The sequence below is a fragment of the Sphaeramia orbicularis genome, chromosome 4, assembly GCF_902148855.1.
Source record: "Sphaeramia orbicularis chromosome 4, fSphaOr1.1, whole genome shotgun sequence".
NCBI lineage: Eukaryota > Metazoa > Chordata > Actinopteri > Kurtiformes > Apogonidae > Sphaeramia > Sphaeramia orbicularis.
In genome coordinates, this window is record NC_043960.1 from 44,082,649 (window position 1) to 44,108,410 (window position 25,762).

The 25,762-nt window shown below is 41.3% G+C and overlaps 1 protein-coding gene across 3 annotated transcripts; it reads right to left on the reverse strand.

Moving 5' to 3' along the window:
- shdb (Src homology 2 domain containing transforming protein D, b) lies at positions 1-24,981 on the reverse strand. Of its 3 annotated transcripts, XM_030133002.1 has the most exons (8): positions 24,595-24,976; positions 23,603-23,989; positions 21,581-21,731; positions 18,697-18,918; positions 9,198-9,275; positions 6,439-6,613; positions 4,730-4,849; positions 1-1,412 (listed from the first exon to the last, which is right to left on the reverse strand). In XM_030133002.1, the coding sequence occupies exons 2-8, from the start codon at positions 23,936-23,938 to the stop codon at positions 1,226-1,228; spliced, it is 1,269 nt and encodes a 422-aa protein (XP_029988862.1). In that variant the 5' UTR covers positions 23,939-23,989; positions 24,595-24,976; the 3' UTR covers positions 1-1,225. The 3 variants fall into 3 exon arrangements, with proteins under 3 accessions (XP_029988862.1, XP_029988863.1, XP_029988864.1); XM_030133003.1 differs by lacking the exon at positions 9,198-9,275; XM_030133004.1 differs by lacking the exon at positions 4,730-4,849 and having other exon boundaries at positions 1,236-1,412; positions 6,441-6,613; positions 24,595-24,981.
- Between the last annotated feature and the right edge of the window lie 781 nt (positions 24,982-25,762).

The following is a 25,762-nucleotide window of genomic DNA, read 5'->3' on the forward strand; positions in this document are numbered from 1 at the left end:
TAAATAAATGTCATCTTTTACTAGTGACAAAGAATGGCCATACCAATAATAATTAATACAACTCAGGCAATAGACTTGTAGATTAAGAAACAATGGTATGAATTTCTCTTCACTCCTTTTAGAAATTGGCAGATATGTTGCCTCTTCTGAGACGAGTCTTCATGACAAACGCTGCAACCAGGCAGCAGACATGGAAACCCATTCCAGATGGCAAGAATTTAACTCAAATACAACTCCCCACACGCATTTAATCGTTTGGCCAGCTGAAATGTGGATGAACTGTGGCCAACATTCACAAAAGTTTGAGTGTCCAGATTACCATCCCCTTGCATCAGTTTACAGCTCGCCTTCAATGCTTGACATGATGTTTATGAAAATATGATGATTTCAGCATCACCTCTGCATAACAGGCCACCAAGCACAGGCCATCAAGGTCAATACAAGTACAATGAATACATAACTTCTCTGTTGCTTAAGATAAACAATCAACAAGTTACATTGAGATGTGGAAAGAAAATCCTCAAAATACAGCAGCATGACAGTACAGAACAGGCTGGAGGAACATTAACAGAACAGAGTCATCCCATAGTGTCTTTGTGTAGAAAAACAATATCACTGCTGCTGGTAAAAACCTCTAAGCTTCAAAAATAGTACTGATTTTACATTGTTCACCATTTACATAAGACTTTCAAGTCCGAGGACTTTTCCTGCCAAATAGTATAATTTATTGACTATAAATTTAAATATGAAAAATCAGCAAAATAGGATTTGCAAGGTTTTCACCTGACAACAGCAATATTATACAAGTGTTGATGAAGAAACTGCAGCAAATTAATCTCAATCATCTCTTAAGTTTCCTGTAGCAATGTTTAGAATATGAAGCTACAGCTTCATCAGTTTTCACTACAGTTCATTCAGCCTTGAAAGAAATGTGTGAAGGAAAGGGACAGGGTCAGGTGTTCTTGGTTCAGTGAGGAGATGAGACATGTTACTGCGACAGTGGTCTAAAGTTCAGGTTTTGCATTTCATGTGAATTGATCTCCCGGATGTTACAGACACTTGGCACAAGTACAACAGCAGTGGTGGGTGAGGGCCCTGGCCCCTGGTGTGTTGAATCATCAGAAGTAGTCCAGTCCAACAAGACGAGAGCACTGGCACGACATTCAAGTTTTACTGTGTCCGATCACTGACAGGTGATCCTGAAGGTCCAGGAGGAGCATCCAGGTCAGAGCGTCTGCACCAGCACAGGGAACAGCAGGGACAGGTGCTCAGCACCTCGGATGGGGAGTTTGTGTGTGGTGTAAAAATGGATGACCTCTGGGATGGTGTCGAAGGGGGGGCTGTTCTGCCCCAACACATACTTGCCATCTTTACACTGGGTGAACTTCATGTGCATGAAACCCTGGCAGCTCCTGGAAGGGGACAGAAAAGAGAAACAAGAACTAAGATGTGGAGGGAGGCACAAGATAAAAAGGAAAGACACCATGAGTGTGAAAAAACAGAAGTGTGTAAGTGAGAAAAGAGGGATGACATAAAATGTAGGGCACATAAAATATCATGTGGTCTTCTAGACATAATGACTCACTGGGAATGGGAGACTGGATTTATGTTCACTTCCTTCTGCTGCACTTTTAGGACATAATTCTGACTGAGATTTAACACCATGTCACAAATTAGGAATGAAGGGCCATTATGATGGATGGATGACTGGTGTTAAAGCACATGGACGGACAGACAAAGGCAGAGAGAGAACCAATAACGCACTGGACTGTGAAAACGGTTTAATGAAAGAGCCAACCACACCGGTCCCTCCCCTTTAAAGAGCCAGGCAGCAATGAGAGGGCTTCCCCTTTAAGAGCCAGCCAGCCACTCATGATGTACGTCTAATTATAGAAGCAGAGGGAAAGACAAGGTCTAAACTGGTCACCGGAATTGACATTATCGTAGTAAACGGTATTAAATTTTGAAGAGTGGTGAAACCAAAAATTCCCCGTGTGACTACATGGAGCTAAACAACAGGCAGTTTGTCATCATCCTGTTGGTCTCAGGAGTTCTGAGAGCCAGTCACTTTATCACATCAGCGCTTCGAGTTGACAGTGTGCTTCCATGCTGCCCTGTTTGTTTTGGGGTCTTTTTGTATCTCATGGTACATTAGAGCCTACCAGTGCTCTTTCATAAATATTCATGCTGGTTTAAATCTGGAAGACCCGTCTGTTTGAGCGCTGACTCTCAATGGAGTGACATTTTCTCTTCAATAACCAACCCTTGTCATTCTCGTCATTGTTTGGCTGACAGTATCATCTTGAGACACAAAAGTTAAGGTCCTCTGTGGGCATATGGGGGAGGTGGGATATGTGATACATGAGCCACCACATGGAGACTGAGACTTTTTGGCTTCATTTTTGAAGAGTTATCGCTGTGTCCATATTTATAGTCTATGAATGGAATTTAACATTCACAATTATATTATATTTTGTTAGTTATGAGAAAGAATAAGAACAATTGTGATATCATTATCTTACATTGCTGAGTGGGCCACTTCCTCTGACTCTGATGTTTGTACTGTAACTCAGAATGGACTTCTTTGTTGCTTCTTAAAGTTTGTCTTATCTGGTGTAAAGTATATACACCATCACTTACTATGTCTGAGTGTGGACCAGAGTTAATATCCCTTAACTAAAAAGCTAAGACAAAACACATACTGGCTGTAACTGCACTGTCAGGGGAGTGTGTGTGTGAAGGGGGGGATTCAGTTGCAGCTTCAACAGTAGAAGCCACTAAAGATAACACACTGAAACTTTAAAACCACAGCAGACAGAAATCAGAAAAAAAAGTCAGAAACTGCAGCTTCAGCACAGACTGTAGATAGAAACCCTTTGGAAATGTGCAGCCAAAGTATCACAGGTAAGGGAGCTGCTATGGTGCTTCAGGGCTACAGAGTGTGCACTGGAGACTCAGAGTCTTTATAGCATGGGCGTCAAACATAAGTCTCGAGGGCCAAAAATGGCCCTCCAAAGGGTCCAATCTGGCACGCAGGATGAATTTATGAAATGCAAAAATTACACTGAGACATAAAATCATTTTAGTTCAGGGGCCACAAATAGACCAATATGATCTCCAGCAGATCAGATCAGTAAAGTAATAGCATTAAAACCTAAAAAAAAATGACAACTCCAAATTTATCTTTGGTTTTATGTAAAAAAAAAAAAAAAATCAAAAGTAAAATCCTACTATGAAAATATTTACTTTTACAAAATATCCATTCACAAAAAATGCCATTTTGACAATGTTATGCCTGTTACTAAATGTTTTGTGCATTTGTAAATCCACTGTGATCTGTGAGTTGTAGTGTGCACGTGTGTGAATAAGAAGATGAACCATCATATTTTTCTTAAGCAATTTCAGGTTGTTCATGGATGTTCAGGTTATTCACACTTCTTGTGATAGAAGAGTTCATAATTATGAACATGTTCATGAAGTAATTTAACTTTTTTGTACTAAAATAAAGAGATAAATTTGGAGTTGTGATTATTTATATGTTTTTATGCTATTATTTTACTGGTCTGGCCTACCTGAGATCAAATGGGCTGAATGTGGCCCCTGAACTAAAATGAGTTTGACAGCCCTGCTTTATAATGATTGGTCATTACAGCTGTCAGTCACTGCTTTTATTGCTTCCCCTCTCTGAGAAGACCTGTGATTGGCTCAGTTCTTCAATCATAAGCCACTTTTGCTAAAGCCAGACGACAGAGTCAAGAAGAGATGCAACTGTCTCATTTTATCACAGATCTCTTCAACAACAATATGCTGAGAGATTATTATGGGATTTTTGTTCAGTGATGCTAAAACACAGCCTACTGAAGCTAGCTCACACAACAGCTCTATATTACTGCACATGTTGTCCATGTTTAACATTCCAGAGCCTCTGTCATCTATCACTGAAGGACAGTTTACAACGAACAGTATGAAATGATGATAAAATGCATCTTACAGATTTCATAGTCACCACAGATGGAACTGGTGCCAACTGAGACCTTGTCACTTGTGCAGTGCATGTGTGCATGTGTGTGTGTGTCAAACCCACTCTATCCATGTAAATCAGTAATGCATGAGCTTGTTTATATGTCAGCCCAACACACTGGCACCCCCCCACCCCTGATTCCCTTCTTGTGTGGCCCACAGAAGGTAATTCATATTCATTAGCGATTATGGAGAGGATGATGTGCGCACTGAAGTGTGCTCTACCTGCCTGATTACCACTTAGGAGGCCCACTGGGAGTCAGGGAAGAAGGCCACGGAGGGGACCAAGGATAGGGTGAGGACGGAGGGATGATGGGTGAGTGGTGTGAGACCGAGACAATGGATCATGATACTAATTATAAGGGAGAGATTTGACCAGATAAGCAGTATTGTGCCCTGCAAATGAGTATTGGGGGAGGAATCAGTGCAGCGGTGATCTTAAGTGGGTGTGATAGCAAAGGAGAGGGAGGGAGAAAGACAGATGGAGAGGTGTGGAGAAAGCGATATGAGATCAGTAGCTCAGGTGGCTCGACACACTTTGCACACACTCTTACACAAAGTCACAAAGCAGAAAAAATTAGACGTGTGCAATTAAATTGTAAGGCCGTTTAGACAGGGATGTTATTGAAGGTACTCAAGTGTTTCACCGCTTGCTGTTAAAGGAGAGTTTATTTAAATGTGTGTGTGTGAATGTGTGTATGTGTCCTACCGTAGGGACAGGGAGTAATCTGAGCGGTTGGTTTGGCTGTTCCTCACCAGGTAGCTACACTCTTTACACAGCGTTAGCAAAGACTCTGCATCAGAACGTGACAATGAGCCGTGGTACCATCTGACAAAGAAAAAAAAAAACCCAACAACATAAGATTAAGACATTTTAAGATAAGCATTCTACCATAGAAATCATAATTGGGATCTAAGTTTAACCCACTCCTATTGCTATATTGTATACGTATCTTCTATTAGAGACTTTTATGCAGAAAGGGTCATATGCTTTTTAGATCTTTTCAAAAGCAAAAAGAAACCATAAATGAGACACTGAGCACTTGTACTAGAGAAACAACTATTCTAAGCAAAAATTTTGCTTTTTTGTAGTTATCTTATCATTTGCAGTGGTCATAAGGACCACACAAATTAAAGGAGACTATGTATTGATTTGCAGAGCATCATATACTTTCTGCATACATCGAATTGCAAATTACATAGTGTCGAATCAGATCATATTGTGTTGGTTGTTTCTTAATATAGGACATCATTGACAGTCCTTAAAACAATGGCCACACTGATGGATATGTACATCCCTATATCATACACACAATTGAGAAGTTCTGAAAACTATGAAACTAATGTTGACAGAGACAATGACATGCCCACCTATAGCTGCCACAAGCAGTAGGTGATATAAATATATATTTCTGTTGTGATGCTGATGTGTTTTCTTCATTTGTGAACTACAACTGAAACAGGTCTGACATGCTAGGTGTACACAACGCTACAGGTTGACAGTGATGGTCTTTTTCTGTTTAAAGCAGGGCTGAAAGAGCCCACAAAGCCCCTAATAGTCCTTAAGAGACTAATGGGGCAGAACAATCTACTACCACCCTCAAGTGTAGGTGTGCATGTGTGACTGTTGTGTCTGTGGCATGTGTATATGTGCTTAAGGGGTGTTGTGCTTGGATTTCATTAGTAAAACAGACCTTTATGTGCACAGCAGCACCACATAAATTACACCAATGATGTTTGAAATTACAAGACCAAAGTAAATGTGTGCTTTTAATGTTCTGACTTAATTAGTTCACACCCCAACCTTTCTGTAAGATCTGATCACTGCTACTCAGCTGAAATACAGACTCTGTTTTCTTTCAAATGTCCACACCCTTCATAGGTAAACAGAGTGCAATAAAATGGGGTTCATGTTTCAATAGTGCATTTTCCCTTTAAATATAAAAACACTTTTATTACAACGGATGATAAATGAGTGAACAAACCATCTGTGTAGAGACATTTACAACCTACACAGATTTATAATACAGACAAATAGCATTTGTATGCATAAATAGAGACCCAGGGATATTTGATGTATAAATGCTGTGGACACAATGCTTAATCCAATTTTTCTTTGCCGCAGAGGAATATTTTTCCTTACCGTACACACATTAAACTTCTAACATTGTGGGCACTGGTTACCAGTTAATGTTTGTCTGCCCCTCTAGTTTGTCTAATATTTATGTTAATTAATATATATAGCTACAGGGATATTCAGTAATTGAGTGTAAAAAGTTAATGAAGATTAAACCATGAAAACTTATGAATGTAATTAATCCCTTAACTGAAGCGCAGTCTATCAGACGAATACAAAGAAGCTGATCTATGTTTAAGAAGCTGCTGTATGTGTTTAGCAGCATTTGATAGCATACATACACCTGTTTCTCCAAAGGCAGGGTAGGGTCCACCCTCTCCCCCACCATTGCGAGTCCTTCCTGTGGCATTCGAAACTTCATCCCTCCCCCTGCTAATGGGCTGGACCTGGGCCCCGGCGGACGCAACCGCTCTGTGGGCGACGAGGAGCGCTCCCAGTCTGCGCCATCAAACTGAACTGTTGGCAGATGGGGACAGAAAATGTGAGTCACATTATTTACACAGCACTATGATCAAAAGAGATTAACCATCACAGCCAGACGTCTGTAAACAGCACATATCCAGTGATTGTAAAACTGTGCATGCAGCAAAGAAATCTCTCATGGTCGAACTGAACGAAGAAGGTCTGGGTCTGGCAGACTGCAAAACTATCAGTATCATCACTATTACCATCATCAACATTTTTATGAGTCCCCTAGGGCAGACAAGAGACAGGAAGTTGTCTTCTTTTCGTCTTGGATCTGGTATCCTTCTATGTAGACAACACTATTCTGATGTGATACACATGTTGTCTTTGAGACCATTTCACAGACTGAAGTGTTATTTACCCCTTTGTGTCTGTTTTCAATGAAATTCAATTTACACAAGTTGTGATTAAACCACAAGCGTATCACCGTACTACTCAGTACTGTGATACTTAGCAATGCAACTTGAACAAGGCAGACACCCTATTTTACTGGGTAATTCCCATGCACTTTTGATACAAAGCAGGAATGCGGGAATAGTTCTGGGGGAGGGCTTACTTTAAAATGTATTTAGTAATGTATTATATTAGACAAAACCAAAGTAAAGAACACATTTAGCATTTCTGTAACATTCTCTTACATTATTATGAACACTTGCTGTAGAGGTGTTAGCTATAAGTGTGTAAACGTAAAAGTAGTAGAAGAAAAGTAGCATGATGTATAATCTGGAAAAAGGCTGAAGCTGGTGAATGTACTGGATCAATTTGATTTAACTTTTCGAAAACTGAAATCACAAAAAATGACATTAGTGCCCCATAAAAAAGGCAGTCAAACAAGAATTAAAGAGAGGTAAAGAAAGTAAGAAAGAGGCAAATAGACCTTATCAGTCCTATATATGACTCAAACCTTCTACACAGGTTTATGCAATGCAACATGTTCATTGTGATAAATCTATTGTGACTATAGTATTTTATTTTTATTTTACTTTATGACATTTAAACTATATGAATTTAATGTTCCATAGAAGGAACATATTGAAGTTTTCGAAGTACATTTTATCATCCTGAAGGTAATGTTCTCACCCACATACATGCACGCACACACACACACACGCACACACGTGCACACACACATGCGCACAACACCATCCTCTGGTGTGTGTGGACAGGTACACTATAGTATGTGCATAACCTACAATGTCACAGATACATTTTACATAAGGGGTTTAAGGGGAAATACTGATGCCCTGTGTCAGTACAAACATGCAGATGTAAAGAATGTAAATACAGTTGCTCATATTTTGGATTATATAAATATGGGCCAGATTAAGTAAAAGTGAACATCAGTGTCAAAAATCAAAGTTTCACCTATCATTTCGCAAATAGGCTCATTTATTATCTTAAGAACTGTATTTTATGGAACTGTTTACAAAATTTCAGTATCAGTTGTAGAAAAAAAGATGTAACTGATTATGTAAAGTTATACTTCTGACATATATGAGTTCGATCAAGCCAAAGTGAACATCAACATGATAAAGTAAATTTGCACACATCATTTATCAAGTGGGCTCATTTTTTTCCTAAAGATCTCTTATTTTATGGAACTGTTATCCTTTTTAAAACACCACTTACACAGTACAGGAGAAGTTCCGAACCTTCAGCTAGGCTGCATTAAATTAACAAAAAGACATGCAAAAGCTTGTCTATTATTTTGAGAATTTCTAATTCTGAATGATGAAGTTTGTGAATTCATACACTGGTCACATTTAAAAAGACTGTGAACTGTTACTGAGAAATTACTCTTTATTTGTAATTTACTTACATCAGTATGGACCAGCACAAGTTGTAAATAACACTGTGTTAGTATTAAATACATTAAATAAAGCATTGTGATTATATTTGGCATGTTGTTTTAGAAAATAAGTCACCATTTTGGGTGATGCATACAATGGTAAAGAGTCGTCCACGTGTTACAATGGCAGCCTGTGCACATGTTACCACATTCTCATGTCAATAAAACAGAGACTTTTCAATATTTTTATTCCAAAATTTATTGTCTGCATAGTTGAACATAATATCTAAAAGGTTTTGTCCTACTTGATATCAATTTCAGTCAAGAACCGCGTGTTTTGAATGTTTGCATAAAGTTTAAAAAGTTGATGTCCGTTTCAAGTCCACATGTTACCGAGCAGTAATTTGACATTTTTCGTCTAAAAATCTTATCTCCCCACACTTTGTTATACAAGTTAAAGTGCTTATAAATACCTACTCAAATATGTATACTACATGCATAGAAGTTACTCTGCTTACATGACAGAGACTGTTGAACACAAAATGTGTCCATGTGTTACTGCTTGATCAGACCCATATTCTAACTTCTATACATATTTCTCTACTACATGGGAAAAAGGTGGTATTTTAAAGTATTTCATTGCAATAAGCCAGGACAAATGCAGGTGGAGCAGATGCAGACTGCAATAGGTGGAGGGTGGAGGTAGAACAGATGCAGGGCAACAGCCTGGGACAATGAGCCTGGGGGTGACTGCATATTGTGGGTTTGTTCAGGGTGAGAGGTCACCTTGCTCTCTGATGGGGGGCTCCTCCTCCAGCTGACCGACTGGGGCAGGCCAGGGCAACTCCGACAACTCCCTCATGTCTAACAGAGTGGGAGATGGAGTGAGCGGGGAAGGGAGGAGGAGGCAAGAGAGAGGAGGGGGGAGGGGGGCAGAGAGTGAGAACACAGCAGATGGGTTTGGAAAAAGAAGTTAAAGTGAGAGAAGTGGTGACGATTAAAAAGTGAAACTGAAATCAGGTGCAAGACTTACTGTTGGGAGAGGAGAGTGAGTGAGAAGTGGGATGTATGAAGAAAAGGCATCCCTGTAAAAAGCTGGTAGGGGGGTGCTTATACAAATGACAGGGTATGGGGTCATGAAATGCACTTGTTCTATGTAAACTTAAATGCCCATTTATGTTCACTTCACATACATAAATAGGTAGGTCTGTTTCTAACAGTGTCAAGCCTCACAGCCCTCATACTTTCAAATGTCCAATGCATTGGAATGAGCATTTGTCAATCCACCAGAGGGCGCCGCTCTGGAAGAACATACTGACTGAATACAACGAAGAAGAGTAAAGTTTTTTATGAAGAATAAGAAAGTCAATAACAAACATGGTGACGACAGAGGAGGTTCATCTAATGTGGATACTAATGTTGATATTTAGAAGGGTGGTTGTCAGAAATGTATCGGTAGTTTTTCACTAACTTATACTGTCACTCTTTGAAAAGTTCTGTCATTTCTGCAAATTATTCTTATCTTCATATCTCAACACTGCCTCCATGGTTCCCGGTGGTACTGCTATGTATTCTCCACTGGGGTTCACATCCACAAGCTCCCAGAGGATGGACAGAAATACGCACGTAATGAACGCAGAGGACGGACATAACAGACAGTCCGTATACGTATGTGTCTTTACCATAGAGCATGAATGGGCCTACAGTGATATACTCCAGCTCAAGAAGATAAGAACAAGGAGCACAGGAGAAGACACAGGCTGCACTGTTTACAGTCATCTGACTAAATCCACTTGTTTGGTATTCTTTGATACAAGAAAAACACAATGCGACTTTATATGTGCTGCAGCCCACAGTGGAGTGTGACAGTGGAACTGAAGAGTGTGGGGGCAGAATAAAGCTCATGCATTGCTCTACCTACAGTAGGAGAGCAGCAGAAGGTACGCTGTGAGAGAAACTGAAAATAGCTCATTATCTACCATAGCAGGAAGCCATCCACTGTAATAGTCATTAATACAGCTTTGCACACAAACGGACACACACGTTATGCAATTTTCCAGGTCCAATCGGTACATTCAGCTGCTGCTCACGGCAAAAACAGATTACAAAACAAATAAAAAGAAAAAGGGTGACGTCTTAATGAGCCGCCAAATCCAAAGACCCCCCAGGCCTGCAACATCAAACGCCATCTGAATGGGCGTTTTGGTGAGGGACCCAGGCTGTACATACATGGCTCTCTCCTTCCCTGGTTAATTATTGAACAGGCAGACACACTCCGCCACTTTCTCTGGCGCTCTGTGAATTATTGATGCATGGTGCAGTACAATGGCCCCATCTGGAGCGGGCCGTACCTCAGTTGAAGCCAGGATTAAAGTGTGCCCTGGCACCCCTCAATTGGAGGCACGCACAGCACAGCAACACAAAAAAGGTCCACACATGTCCACACAAACACCTGACACCCACGAAAAACCCAGCAGCGCCACTGCCACACTCTGTTGCCTCTCCACTTGCCTCCACATCAAAGTGTCACACACACTGAATTCTCAAGCAAAACTGAGAGAGACAAGTGGAAAGAGAGAGGGGTGTAAATGAGCACCCAAAAGCAGGTGAAGGGAAACAAGTAGAGAGAGGACGACAGAGTGGAAACCAAGGCAATACAGCAGGAGTGTCAAACATACGGAAAAACCACCCGCCAAAGAGTCCAATCCAGCCAGTGAGATGAATTTGTGCAATGTACAAATTAAACTGAGGTATTAACAATCAAAGGTGTCAAAATTATTTTAGTTCAGGTTCCACAAAATTATATCTCAAGTGGGTAGGACCAGTACAATACTATCATAATAGCCTATTAATAATGACAACTCCAAATGTTTTGCTTTGTTTTAGTGTAAAAAAGTGAAATCAAATGAAAATGTTTACATTTACAAACTGTCCTTTCACAAAAATGTGAAGAACCGGAACAAACATGAACAACCAGAAATGTCTTAAGAGAAGTGTAATTTTACCAATATTCTGTCTGTTACTAAATGCTCTGTGTATTTGTAGATCCACTGTGATCTGTAAGTTGTAATGCACATGCGCAAATGATAAACTGAGGCATAATATTGTTTAAATTGCACTTATTTTTCAAAACATTTCAGGTTGTTTGTAGTTATTCATGTTATTCACATTTGTTACAGGATATTTTGTAGATGAAAACATTTTCATGATGTAATTTTACTTTTTCCCTGTCATTATTTTACTCATCTGATCTACTTGAGATCATATTGGGCTGTATGTGGCACCTGAACTAAACTGAGTTTGACCCCCCAGCAATATAGTATAGATCAGAAATGTGCTCAACCATCTGAGTGGAACATAAGCTCAGGTAGTCGTGTACTGCAGGCAGAGGGAAAATTCTATTGAGATTCCTCTCCTTCAGTGTTTGTGAGGCAGCTGTCCTTTACCACTCATTCAACTCATAATCCTGAATCTTAAAACTATATTTTGCATAGAAAACAGTTCTGTCAGCGTGTGTGAGGAGGAGGTAATAAGATGAACTAAACAACGACAGCTGTGTGAAGCAAAGTTTTAAAATGTTGCAAAGCAGAAAATAAAATTCATGTTATATGCCACGAATTGGTTTGGCTACATGATGTGTTCAGATGGTGGTGATAGAGGGAACGTTACACATCACAAATCATGAAGAAATAGAGTGTCCCTTTCTGTTTTCTGGTTTTTCATGGACGACCCCCAGGAATCCACTGTTCTCATCTCAACACTACCTGTTGTTACACTGAGACATCTTTGGGTGCTTTATATATCCAGGAAGATATAGGGATTCAACCACTGATCAGCCAAGTTTGTTACATGTTTCCCGCGTTAGAACTCCATTTTACATTATAAGCATTAAAGATGGCAAAAAAACACCACAAACAATGGTAAAAACATTATTTGAGGATTTTTTCAAATTCAAAACTTCAGAAGTATGAATTAAATATGTTCATGGAAGAACCTGAATAATTTGATCAACAGTTTCATCCATGTCATTTTTTAATGATCTCACCCTAGATTGAAACAATATAAGCCACTCAACTACATTACGTTAACACTGATCCATCATGTAGACAAAGTTTTGTACTAGAGTCCATCCTGCTTCTATGGCTCTAAAAACTCTCTGATGTCTGAGTATTGTTTCCTTTTGAATAACAGAAATAAACAAAGCAGATTTTTGTGGCACTGTAGATGAAGCTATGACCTGAATACACACACTACAGTGTCACTTTAATGATTTATGTTACAGGGACCTGTATTTTGCCTGTATAAGGGGAAAAAAAAAGATTTCCCTCCCCATAACATTAGTAACATAACACAGAAAGCACATTCACACACAGAAGGAACATCTGGCTACAATTCTCTTCAAATGGAAACCTGTGGATCTGTCACACACAGAGCCTTTGTTCTCCAGCACAAAACACTGAGACACACTAATGGTCTCTGGACAAAGGTACATTCACAGCATTGCTTGCAATCTATATTCATGAACTAAATTACAGTAAGCATGCTCAAACAATGGCAAGTGTTATCCATCTCCCACATAATGAAACAGGTGACAGCAATTCAGTCATTTGTGGTCAGATATGGTGCCTCGACTACCTGTTAACAATTAGAGAAATTATCGATGGAGAAGCCAATGACCTGACTGAATTTGCTTTTCTGTGTACACACAACGTATCACCTTGAATGACAGATAGCTGCTTTTCTAAGAACACCAGCTGTTTTCAGTGTCCCTGTAATGAAGGAGAGGCCCACAAAGACAATAGAACAGCTTCATTAAGTCCATTAATGAAGACATCTGTTTTTCACACAGCCCTGCCGTCCCATCTTCTCTCGGCACAAAGACCTTCTGCTGGGTAAAATGCCCCCCATAAGGTTAGACAATTAACACCTTATGCCAGTGCAGCAGAAAAAAAGCTCTTCTTCTAATGTGGATCAGTTTAATCGGCTTTACATATTGAATCAAAGATCAGTGCATATTCCTTGACAGTATTTCCTCTGTATCCATTTCCCAGGGATTTCCCATATTCATCCCCTTCATGCTGCTCTCTATGTCCTTCCCATACTACTCTTTCACCTTGCTTCCCTCTAAGTGGGACATTATCCCTCTTTCCATACTCCTGTGCTCCTCTCCTCACTTGCCCTACTCTACTTCCATCATCTCTCTCCCCGTCTTTCATATTGGTTAGCAAAAGGGATTCATGAGGGACATGCTTTTTCATTAATGTCAGTAAAGGTTCACACTGAAGGAGTACAAAGAGCAGCGAATGCGAGAGGAGCAGAAATGTGACAGAGAGAAAAAGCAGACAAGAGTGAAAGAGAGTGAGAGAGTGTGAGAGTGACAAGAGCCCTTCCACTGTGCTGGGAAATTGATGAAGAAGCTGGTCCGATGCCCCCAGGGCCTGCCTGCAGCCACACACAGCAGCATCACGCCACAAATGAAAATCTCGCTTTTGTTTTTTCTATTTTTTTTTTTTCTGCTGGCATGTTTGTCTGCATGCACAAATCTCACAACCAAACACACAGCGTGGTATGCGTCTTTTCTTCACGTAGGAGAATTCACGCATGCAGAACAGCCGACAAAAACCTTGTCCTGACACAGACGCAGCACACGAACACACCAGCCATCTGTCAAGGTGTCTTTGCAAGCTTTGCTAAAAAGCACCGTTGCTTTGGAATTCATTAACACATTAAAGCACACTTCAGCATCCAGTTTACAGTGTTATTCACACCACAAAAGACAAATAAATCTTGGTTAAAATGGTTTAAATAATATATAAATCCACATACATTATGTTTTCATTTACTTCTTTGCTTACAGTTCTACAACTATATTAATGTGCAAAATGATACCTGATTACTCATTATTTTCTGATTAATATAATGGTCAAGATCAAGTCAAGCTATAGTTTCTATAAACCTGAAGTATTATATATCAAAAACACAGCAGTTATTGATACATGATACATAATGGTCTACATTTGGTGGCGTGGTGGCATAGTGGTTAGCACCTCCTCATAGCAAGAAGGTTCAGTCAGATTGGAGCCTTTCTGTGTTGAGTTCGCCTGTTTTCTACAGTTTTCCTTTGGGTGCTTCAGTTTTCCCCACCATTAAAAGCAGGTACATATGGGTTAATTCTCCGGTCGGTGCCCTTGACCACAGTACTGGTGAAGAGCTGGAGTTGGTCCAAGAGCACCTTCAATGGTGGCTCACTGCTTCTAATGTGTGCTATGTGCTATGCTAATGCTAGGTACTGTACATATTGGCATGGGTAAAATGCAGAGACCGAATTTCCCTATATGGATAACAAGGCGAATAAACACGTTTTAACCTTTAAATGATTGTTGGATTTATTTGATGAACTGAAAATTAACCATCAGTAACTTCTAAATCATTAGGGCTTTAAAAATGTGTTATTTTACATTTAATTAGGTTCAGAGGTTTAATGTGTGACATTTAATGGTGTGTAGTGGTACAGATTGGAACAAACTGACTACTCCTCTCCCCACATATAGTAGCCACAAAACAGACACAAGTCCCCTATTAAAGCCACTAATTGCTTTGTTTCTACAAGGCTTTAGAGTTAAGAGGATGTTAATTCAGATCCACAGTCAACCATAGCAGATGATGGTTATGACCTCATCACTAGATACTACCTGCTATAATATAAGAAAAGGAAGAAGAGGAAGTCTGTCTGGAGCTACTGCAGAAATATGGCAGCGTGACATGGTGGATTCCATTCTAAGATAACAAAGAATGCTTCTCATACATGTGAGGTTATACACAGATGAAAACATAAACTTTAATACAATTTTTAACCAAATGTTAAATTAATTTATTGTGGAAATAACGGGGAACCCTAATTGAGTGATGCATGATAATGTAACATTAGTAAAATAACTTCCATGATAGACTGATGCACACTTATTCTATGCTATACACTGTTTACATACACCCTTTGTTGCCTCATCTTGCATTCACATTGAAAATGCTTCAGTATACATCTGTACTCTTCTGCGGTTGTCTCATAAGCAGGTGCACTGGAACAAGTGGAGGATAAGTGCTTTGCTCAATGGCACCATAATAGTAATTGCTAGGGGTGGAAATGTTATTCATTCACCTTCCCAATCTAGATTTCCTGCTGATTCGCAGCATTTTCATCATGTGACTACTCCCCCAGCTTTTAGATGACCATCATCTGCAGCTAATGGCTCTGAGCTCCAGTACAGAACTATAAAACTTAAAAACATGAAACACCTGAAACACCCATTCATCTGTTCATTAGGTGTGGCCATCAGATAGCTAACGAGATGGTGCCTTTCATTAGCTCACTAATTGGTGCTGAATGGCTGCAGGGCCAAATTCTTACACTGGACTCTCTATTGACTTACAACAATTAATGGCTGCTGTAATTCGAGCTGGATGGCAGTGACTGGTGACAGATGTCTAATGCCGTAATTAAAACCTATCGGACTGAGGGAGGCCTGTCATGCTGGACGCCTTTAGGCACGGCCAGGCTCATCCTCGATACAACTAGCTCAAGTGGACTCTATGTCCAATGGAAAAAAAGCAAAATGCTCTGGAGGCAGGCTTATTCTGATACTATTTGAAAAATAACCACAGCATGCAATATTGAGCCAAGCGCTTACGTGAAAACATGGATAAGCTTTGATTCCTTTCAGGATGCCCACAAATCCACATTCAATATGAAGCAGCAACCCCCTCCTACACCCCCGGTACTCCCACTTACTATTAACAAACCAACATGCACGCAACCTCTTCTCACCCTTGAATTAGTTGCCTGGTGTTAATCAGAGCTGGAAAACCTAGTTGAGAATCCACATGTGTGAGAGTTTGCATGTGCGTGTGTGAAGGCGATGATGAGGCGGGGGCGGAGGGGCTGCTGGCAGATCACGATACCCCCTTTGCCCCCTGCAGCAGGTTATCTGAGTGAATGTGTCACATCCACAGAGGGAGGGGGGGCCGCGGGGACCGCCTTGTCACTGCTGCTGTGTTGGTGTGTATATGTGTGAGAAAGCGTGCCCGTGTTAGCGGATGACTGATTGCACCCTGCTACAATGGCCCTGACCACCCCCTCCTCCCCGTTTGCCTCACCTTGCCACAGCCCTCAACCATTAATTCTCCACAACGCCCCTCCCCTCCGAACCACTGGGCCTCCACAAACAAGCAGTGAGCTGCCACCAAACCTACAATAACCTTGGATGTCCCTGTCTGTTTCTCTCCGGCTTTCCACAGAGCCTCTCTATCCATTGTCCTCCTCCTGTCCATCTTTCTCTCTCTCTTGTGCCTCCTCTTTGTCTTTTTGTATTCACCGTTTTGTCTTTCCATCTTTACCGTTTTTCTCTTTCTGCCCTGTTGTTGTCTCTCCCCTTCCTCATGCGTGGACAAAGCCATGCTGAGCTGGTCTGGGAATATGGATTAAATGTGAGAATGGAAAATACTGTTTGTGTGTTTACACTTCAGTGCTCTAGTCTGCACAGACAGACAGTATGCCAGCTCAAGAGTGCTGACTCCAAATGGAAAAAACAAGGGGTCAGACAACTGGAGATGCACAAGCGTTTTCCTCCACTGCATTCTCCGAGTGCTCCTTTGCAGGAGGGCTTAGAGTATGTGGCACAAAGGAAAAGTGTTAAGGAAGAACAGATAATGCAAGAATGAGTGCTACATAGGTGAGAGTGTATTTTTAAATTAACTGTCATGCACTTCCTTTTGAAAAGATCTCAAATTACGGTGTCTTCTGCTTCTCTGGTTAATGTGATTTGACCATGAATGGATATTTCATGTGTGTGTATTCACACAGTTGTGTGCTGACCATGACTCTCTTATTAGGACTGGATCAGTCACGCACATATAAACATGTAATTAACTGAGATGTGAGGAGGAGGGAGGGGGGCACACAGGAGGACAGCGAGAACTGAGGAGTAAGGACAAGGCAAGGCTGATTTATTATCCCCTCACCTTGACCTCGGTGACTTAGAGATGCAGCTCAATTAAGTGGACTTGGCCGGGCATGCTTTACACTGATCCACTCTGAACTGACCGATCAGTATGGTTCTATTTCTGTTTTCCTCACTACCTCACACACTTTTACTTCTTTCTATACCTCTAATTACTTTGAGAAAGTGTAACTTGTCAGGATTGGATGTAGCATGATGTGCTGTTGGCTTCATACATAGTGAAAAACAACAAACTAATGCAGATAACTTGACAGTAAAATAAATATATCTAGTTTCATACTGTACGTCCTCCTTTTGCTGATGGTATGGGGTTTCTATAAGATGTTAATGTCATCTTCACACTTGAACAAACACACTCACAACATCTGATCTTCATTTCAGCAGTCATTGTACAGTGGTCAATCACATGTGAAGAAATCAATAGTACCAAAAGGAGTGACAGTGGAGAGAGATATGTCATTTAAGTAGAGACAGTGAAGGTCACAGCAGTCTTTGCGTTAAAAGGCTTAGAAGATGTAATAAAAAAGGGACAGGAACGGCATTAAAGGTCAGGACAGTTAGATGGGTATTTCACTGTGTATTTTCAGCAGCAGGGTTCTCTGTGTGCTCATGGGAGAGCTTTGCCCTTTAACAGCTTTTTTTTTTTCAACCCTGGTCTTTCCCACTTTGACTAATTCTACTGAATATTCCCCCTATAGAAAGGAATATTTTGTGAGTTATCTGGTTTACGTTTTACACCTAGAGGTTCCAAAAACTGTACTTTGCAACGTGTAGAAATTTTTTTTTTTTTTTTTTTTAACACATAAGTAGAATGGATAAATTCTAATGTGGGGGCTTTAGAATCAAACTTGGTCTTTAGACAAACTGTTTTTAAAACATACATTATTACTTACATTTTTGTGTCTGATAATTACCTCTTTACACAAAAAGCAAAAAACAATATTGTGACTCACTGGCGTTTTTCAGGGGGAAAAAAATCAGGTAAAACAAACATTTTAAATGTAAAATAAACTATGGTTCACCTGTTGTGGCCTAAATCCTGTCTAAAAGGTATTCAGGAAGAGATTTTTAGGATTATTCGGACAACATTTACAGAATAGTTGCAATTATCCTTTGGACATGCTTTAAAAAGACCAGCTTATAGAATAGTCATCAAGTCAGTCACTAGGTTGATTATGGGAGGGTGAACTGAAGGAGATCTAATCGATTATCTATATAATACTCAAAATGACCTACATGTATTGTTGATTGTTGTCTTTTTTTCTCCTTACCAGCAAAGGCTTTAGAGATGTGGTCCTTTTTCCACTCCCAGGGTTGGTCATACTCGTCAGCTGGTCTTTCGTCATCTTGCGGCAGCCTGCTGCTCTCCTTGCCCTCCTCCTGAGGTTCTCCATACATCAGGCCTGGACGCTGGCCTCGCTCATCATCATAGGGGGTGTCGTAGAGCTGCACCCCTCCTCGTGCCCGTCCTCCTCCAGGGCCACGCTGTAGCTCTGTCAAAACAAGTTCAAAATAGAATAAATTCATTCACACTGACAAAACATTTAGAAAAGTGTCTGATGTGTCATCTATCAGCGAGGAAAGAAAGACCCTAATGCAATAATATTTGTCAGTAGCAATTTAATTCCCTTAAACCAAACAGTGATGTTATTGTCTAGTCTAGTACAAAATAAAATAAAACACCTGTTGAGCTTTGACATGACTAGAATTAGAAAAAAAAAGAGACAAATGATGTTTGCACAGCTTGCCGTGGGCTCAGAATCTCATATGGGGGGCTTAACAAGGCCTTGGGCTACAAGCTGAGAAGTAACATGGTGACAACCCGCCCCCTCTTCTTGTCCATCCGATTCCCAGCTGCAATCTAGCACAGCTCACAACAGCATCCTTGTTCCCCCGTTAACATTTTCATCACTTTCTCAGTGGGGTCCAACTAAACAACTTTCAGCACATGAAACAGTTACGTAGGATCGAATATAGCTATGAGATAAAAGGATTCAAATATTGACGCAAGCACAAGGACGGCATCAGATATCTGAATATGTCAGAGGAGCCTAAAAGGTGCAGTAGCAACAATCAGCAACAGTGGTTTAACAAAATATAACAGGGTCTTTCAAAAAAACAGGTGATATAGAGAAGAAGAAATGTGGAAAATTGAAGTCGTAGGTATTTTTGGTCCCTGTGGCTGGCAGCCTTTCAAAGAAGATGCACTCACGTGAGAATGGAGTGGCGCTAGGACTAAATGGAAGTGTTCAGTGGTGAAAAGCAGAGGAAAACTTTAACCTTCACACGAGAAGATACTGCTATTGGCCTGTAGTCACCATGACGACCGAGTGGAGGCCCTGGGGAAAGACCCTGAGGTTATAAAGAAGAGGGTGGAGGAGAGGTGGAGGAAGAGGAGGAGAAAGAGGAGGCGGGAGGGGGAGGTGGTGAAGTGAGGAGTAAGAGGAGAAGGAGGTGGAAGCAGTGAGGAGACAACACAAAGAGGCGGGCAACAGGGGGAGACAGACAAGGAAGGGAGGTGGGGGAAGGTCTGTCAGCGTTTGATGTTAAGTCATTGAGACAGAAGCACAGCGGGGCTGAATGCTGCTCTACCTGCACTGGGAACCCGCGGTGTCAGTGGCAGCCTGGAGATGCTCACGATGAAGGCACAGAGATAAAAACAGGCATGGAGGAAATAAAATGAGAAATTCAGAGGAAACATGATGGAAGAAACACACGCAGGGGGTGGGGGGAAAATAGCAATTTGACAGAAAGGTGACAGAGATGGAAGATTGAGGAGAATGGTAATGGAGAAGGTTTGAGAGTGTTTGGGCATACAGATGCATGGCAGAGCACCATGACGCCACAACTGGAAGGGAGACCAGTCATTTATCCTCATTACCACATTCATGAAATGTGAGACAGTAACAGCTGGAGGGACAAAACTGCAGAAAATGTTTTTTTTCAATATAAGAAGAGTCTTGAAGAGCACACAGGTGTCTTTAAGACATTGTGGGAGATAATTACTATTCCAATCTCACATCTGTCTTTGCCACTCTGCTGTTTTCTAATGAGCAAAAAGCAGCTGAGAGACAGACAGACAAAAGGAGGCAGACAGACAGGCCTGGAATGACAGGCTACAATTCAGCCAATGAAAGAGCTTTGACAATGCTTAGGCGAAACAACGCTCCGCCATCACCGCGCTGAATCTAATCTCTCCAATGGGTCCATCCAGCTGCAGCAGCAACGGAAGATTTCCTTGAAGGTTCCTGTGGATCTTTTAGGCAGAAGAAGGGATGCTTTTTTTTTTATTATTTAAAACTGAGATAACAAACTTCACACAACCACCAAAAAGCCAGCAGAAGTGACATTGGGAAAAGGACAGTACATAAAAATAGCTAAAAGAAAAATTAGACAGACAGCCAGAGTATCCTCAGGGCCAGAGAGAGCCCTTGAGATGAAGAGAGACAGAGAAATAGATAAGGGGAGAGGGGGGGGCTTTTACACTAAATGACTGGGACAGACCGGGGAGAGCACTGGGAATGGGCAGACAGAGATGTTACAGGAGGAGAGACAAATGGAAAACGATAGATGTGAAGCTCGCGATGTGCGAGACAATCACAAAGGTCCCAGACTGAAGCTGAATAGATTCTGTGGAAGGACATTTTGTGAGGCCGAGAGCCACTTCAGCTCTAATAAACTTCAAGTATAGTGGAGTGGACAGTTACACCGATCTGACTGTCACTAATACATGAAGTCATTAAACAGAAATTACTGATTATTAGTTCATTTAACAAGTGTCCTTGGAGCGAAGAGACCAAAAATGACCACGAAGAAATAGAGAAAAACAAATTATTCCAGTCATTGATCACTGCAGGACAGAACTGCTGACAGGTAATAAAAAGATCAAGGTTTGATATTTCATTCATTATTTAATGCACTTGACATGCAATATAGTACCTGACTGTTGTTGTTTTTATTATGTGAAGTGAGAGGAACCTTTAATGGAATTCAACCCAATACTATCCAATCTCATATCATAAAAGTAATTTTGATTAATTAGTCATGTAAATGCATAAGGTTACTGTATGTGTGGGTGCTGTTAGAGATAAGAAAGAAGAGGAACAATAACACATGAAGGACGGGGTAAAAGTCGGGACAGAGAGCACCACTGACCTGTAATGACCCTTTGAGCCTCATATGGTTCCATATAGCCGTTATTTTCACAGGGAATGGGTCCGAGATCCGGCTCTGGTCTGTGGTCCAAGCGAGCGTCAAACGGGTCAGAGTAATCTGTGTCCCCTGCCAAAGGAGCAGATGGCACCACCTAAAGGACAAAAGCACACACTTACTCATGAAGAAAAATGAGACGTGTTACAGAACATTAACTTGTCCCCTCAGAGAACAAGATCTCCAGCATTTCTGACTAAATATAAAATATACAAACAAATTTATGCCTTCCTGCAGGCACGTGTATAAAAAGAGCTAAAATAGGAAGCTATATGCTGACTGGGACTTCCATACTGCAGTTCCTCTTCTTTCTACCCATTTTTGTTTCATTTTTCATAAAGGCCTGTTGGTGTGAAACGCTAATTATAGCATCCAAGCCCTGAAAGTTTTCTGATACATTTATTCTATATAAAAAGGATAAAAATGAAACAGAGGTGCACAGACAATATCACATCTTATCAACACTTGTCACACACAATCACATCTTCACTGAATGGTACATTAAATGTATGCTTGGCTACGCTGCAAAGAAAGAAAACACTGGTGGAACATGATCATAACACTAATTAGCACCTTTAGTATGAGTCGTCACAGTGTGTAATTAGCAGCTACACCACACACTTCCATCTTCTCACCCAATGAGAGGAAACAGTATTGTATATTTATTACCGCATTTAAGCTGTATGCAGCATAGCATGAAATCACGCTGCCTGAGGACAATATATTTGGAGTGAGGAAGAAAGGACAGAGAGCATAGAGGGAGCTGGCCTGCTAGTTGCTTTCTTGGTTGGGAGCATTTGTTCCTTCATGCGAGCACAGGAGTAAAACAGTGGTCCTCTGGCATTCTGACAGCTACAGAGGGAGCCATATGGTCATACTCTCATACACATGTATACACACAACTCACGCAACTGCACATATACCTACAAATACTTTCCCCCTTCAGCAAAGCGCTGTTTTCCTTTCTCTTTCTGACAAAGGAAACCACTCTGGCGAAGGCACAAATTACAGCTAAACACAAGCACACCCTCACAAAATTACATTCTAATCCCACGTTGATACTGTAACAGGTTATCGATGCAACGCACAGGAATCTGCAATGTTAATTAGAATGCGGATGTTCCCACAGACCCTGGGAAATTAATGAGAGCAGAAGTGGGGTAAGAGTAGGAAGGGAGCTATCGACTCCAGTTAAGACTATTACTCCAATCCACTTCAGGACTTTTGCACTTGTGGAATCATGGATTTAACAAGCAGCAATGAAAATGGTAAAACCCCACAAAATACTGTCTTAACTCACTCAGCATGTCTGAGCTGAATTAATGTTGTTAAACCTCTGCCTCTGTTCTGGGTGCTCTCTCAACATCTGTCTGCTTTCTCTGTCCCAGTAGCTCTGTATATTTTCTACAGCTCCAAATGCAATGTACACAGCCAGCATGCCTCTGCAGTCCTGATGACACAAACAGCACTACGGCATAAATTATACCTCCCAGTGGCCCTTGACATATCGCCATACTGCATACTGTATATGGCCCCTAACATGTGCTCATGCGGGGGTCTCTCTCAGCTTGCAAAACCAAACCCCATTTATTATTTATGGGAAAACATAAACCCAGGGGACTGTGACCCACTCTGATTCAATGGTCTGCTCGGGCCATCAATAATGCCTTCCTCCATCTACAGTAGCAAATTTATGTGACGCATGGGATCTAATGTGATTTATGTAAAGAATGTATATTTGTGACACACATTACCAGCCACTTGCTTATGGAGACTGATCAATAAAGCTGTCATAGTGATGGAAACTGGACGAGACAGAAGTGGAAAGGGTTTTTTTTTTTTTATCCTTCACCTCTCACTTCCCTTCATCCCTCCTTCCCACTGCCTTCTGCCTGCATAGACAGCAGTCAGGTAATCTATCATCACCTTTACACCTGCAAACACATGCTAAGAGACTGAGGCTCTTACGGGCTCCTGCTGGTCCTCTAAGGAGATGGCACTGAGGAGGATCTTGGTGCGCCCCAGCTCCTGAGAATCCACTTTAATCAGTCTGTGTTTGGGAGACTTCACGTCTGTGCTAGAGGTCTTCATGGGAGACCCATACACAGGTGTAGCAGGGTCCGAAGCCCCAGACTCTCCTCTGCTGGATCTGGTTTCGGAGTCCTCATAGGGATCTTCGAAGTCCAGGTCTCTCTGGAGACGGTACGCTTTTAGAATCTCACTCTCTGTGTAGTCCGGTGTGGGAGGCTGCGGAGGCACTTTCCTGCTGCCAAAACTCAAATAGTCTTTCAGCCACTTGGCCATCTCAGCTCTGCTTCCAGACGTGTTAGTTTGTGGTGGACTGAGAGCAGGAGGCTGTAAGGGACACACAGGGACAGGGTTAGCACTTGATTTTAGATGTGATCAGATTTGGTTATCCTGTGTTGGATTTCTGTTGTGTGCTCTGTGGTCAACACTGTCTGCTTTATTTTGATCATAAAAACAATAATCCAAATGTTCTGTTCCTCTTTGCAACTTCCACAGACCCACAAAAATCGTGTTTACGTGCATTCAAGTGACATAAACTCAGCCAACAGCTGGCCTCAACGCAGTCCTTTTGTTTTACGCAGAAGCAATACCGTCTGGCATCTGGACTTTGCCCAGAGGCTGCAATAACATCTCACACCCGAGCAATAAAGTCCGACCTTAACATGGTTATAAGGAGTCAAAGACAAAGCCTGAGAGAATACTAAGAAGAGCAAAGATGTGGAACTTGTTTTTAATTCATGCGTTGCATTTGATCAGCTTTAACCTAATCCAATAAATTATGAATACATGCAGACACCAAGAGCAGCAAAACAGGACTGAAAGTACCTGATTTTACCAGAAACCTCAGAAAAAAACATATCCCACAAACTGTATATAAATAGGACCAGTGAACGCAGCGCAGTCAATGCGCACTCACTCAGTCAGTCACTAACCTTATTCAGTCCTTCAGCGACTTTAGATGCTTTAACTCGTGTTTCTTCATGTCGATGACAAAGAATCTATACAGAGAAGTGACAAAACCTTCCAACCGGTAGGACTTTTATATTCCATAAAAAGGGAAACAAAGAAAACAGCAGCTTTTTGGCCCAAACAAAAGCAGCGAAATCCGTCGGAGTTGTTGTTGCGGCTGACGCTAAACGTGCGAGTGAAGAGAGCGACTCCAGCAGCTCCGACAAACTCACCCGAGCGATTAAAGGGGAGGTGCTTCATTCCCAGTGGAATATCCTATTCCCTTTCGCAGTCAGCCGACCGTTCATTCATTGGAATATCAGCACATCATAAAGCCTACACAGCGAGAGATAGGGTCTCCTCCAGAATCACAATAACTGTGTAGAGAAAACAAATGAAAAACAGCAGCGAGGAGGAAAACAGCTGGCACGAATCTGCTCCGATCATGTACATTATTTATTCGCATGACATCACTGGAGGTTTTTTTCCCCTGTTGAAGCTTCACTGAAGACTTATTTCTTTCTTCCCCCAAAATTTCCTCCAAAGAACAACTAACTGCAAAAGCCTGGGGGTGAACAAAACAGTTGAAGAGCTGCTGCAGCTGCATCTAAAAACTCCTTGGTGGAATATGGAAATGCCATCATCCTTTTGGAGACATCAAGTGGTTCAAGTGTTGTCATGCTGTGAAGACACAAAACCACTTCTTATCACACAGACAAGATACAAAAGCATTGAATCCTGTCCAACCTGATTGAAAAACAAGTGATTTTCTTGGATGTGTATTTCCACCCTCTATTTTACGTTCTTTTTTTGTTGCCCTGAGTGGGTTTCATCCTCTCACAGATGTGCCATTATCCCAGGACCAGGCAAGAAAATTGGATTGTGCTACAGTGAGGCCATCTAAGTCTGTTAGAAGACTATAAATGCCTCTTTCTTTACGACACTCATGAGCTCACTTTCTCCCAGGAGCAGGGGACTTGGATGAGGTCATCCTGCTGGAATCCACCCCCCACCACTATCGCAGCAACCATCAGCATTACCCCATCAAGACCTTCACATCTTTCTCCTGCACTATGCTGCTCCATTATTCACCACACACTTGCACTAGACTCAGGAGAAAGGCTGGTGGGAATCCAAAAACAAGTGTGGAAT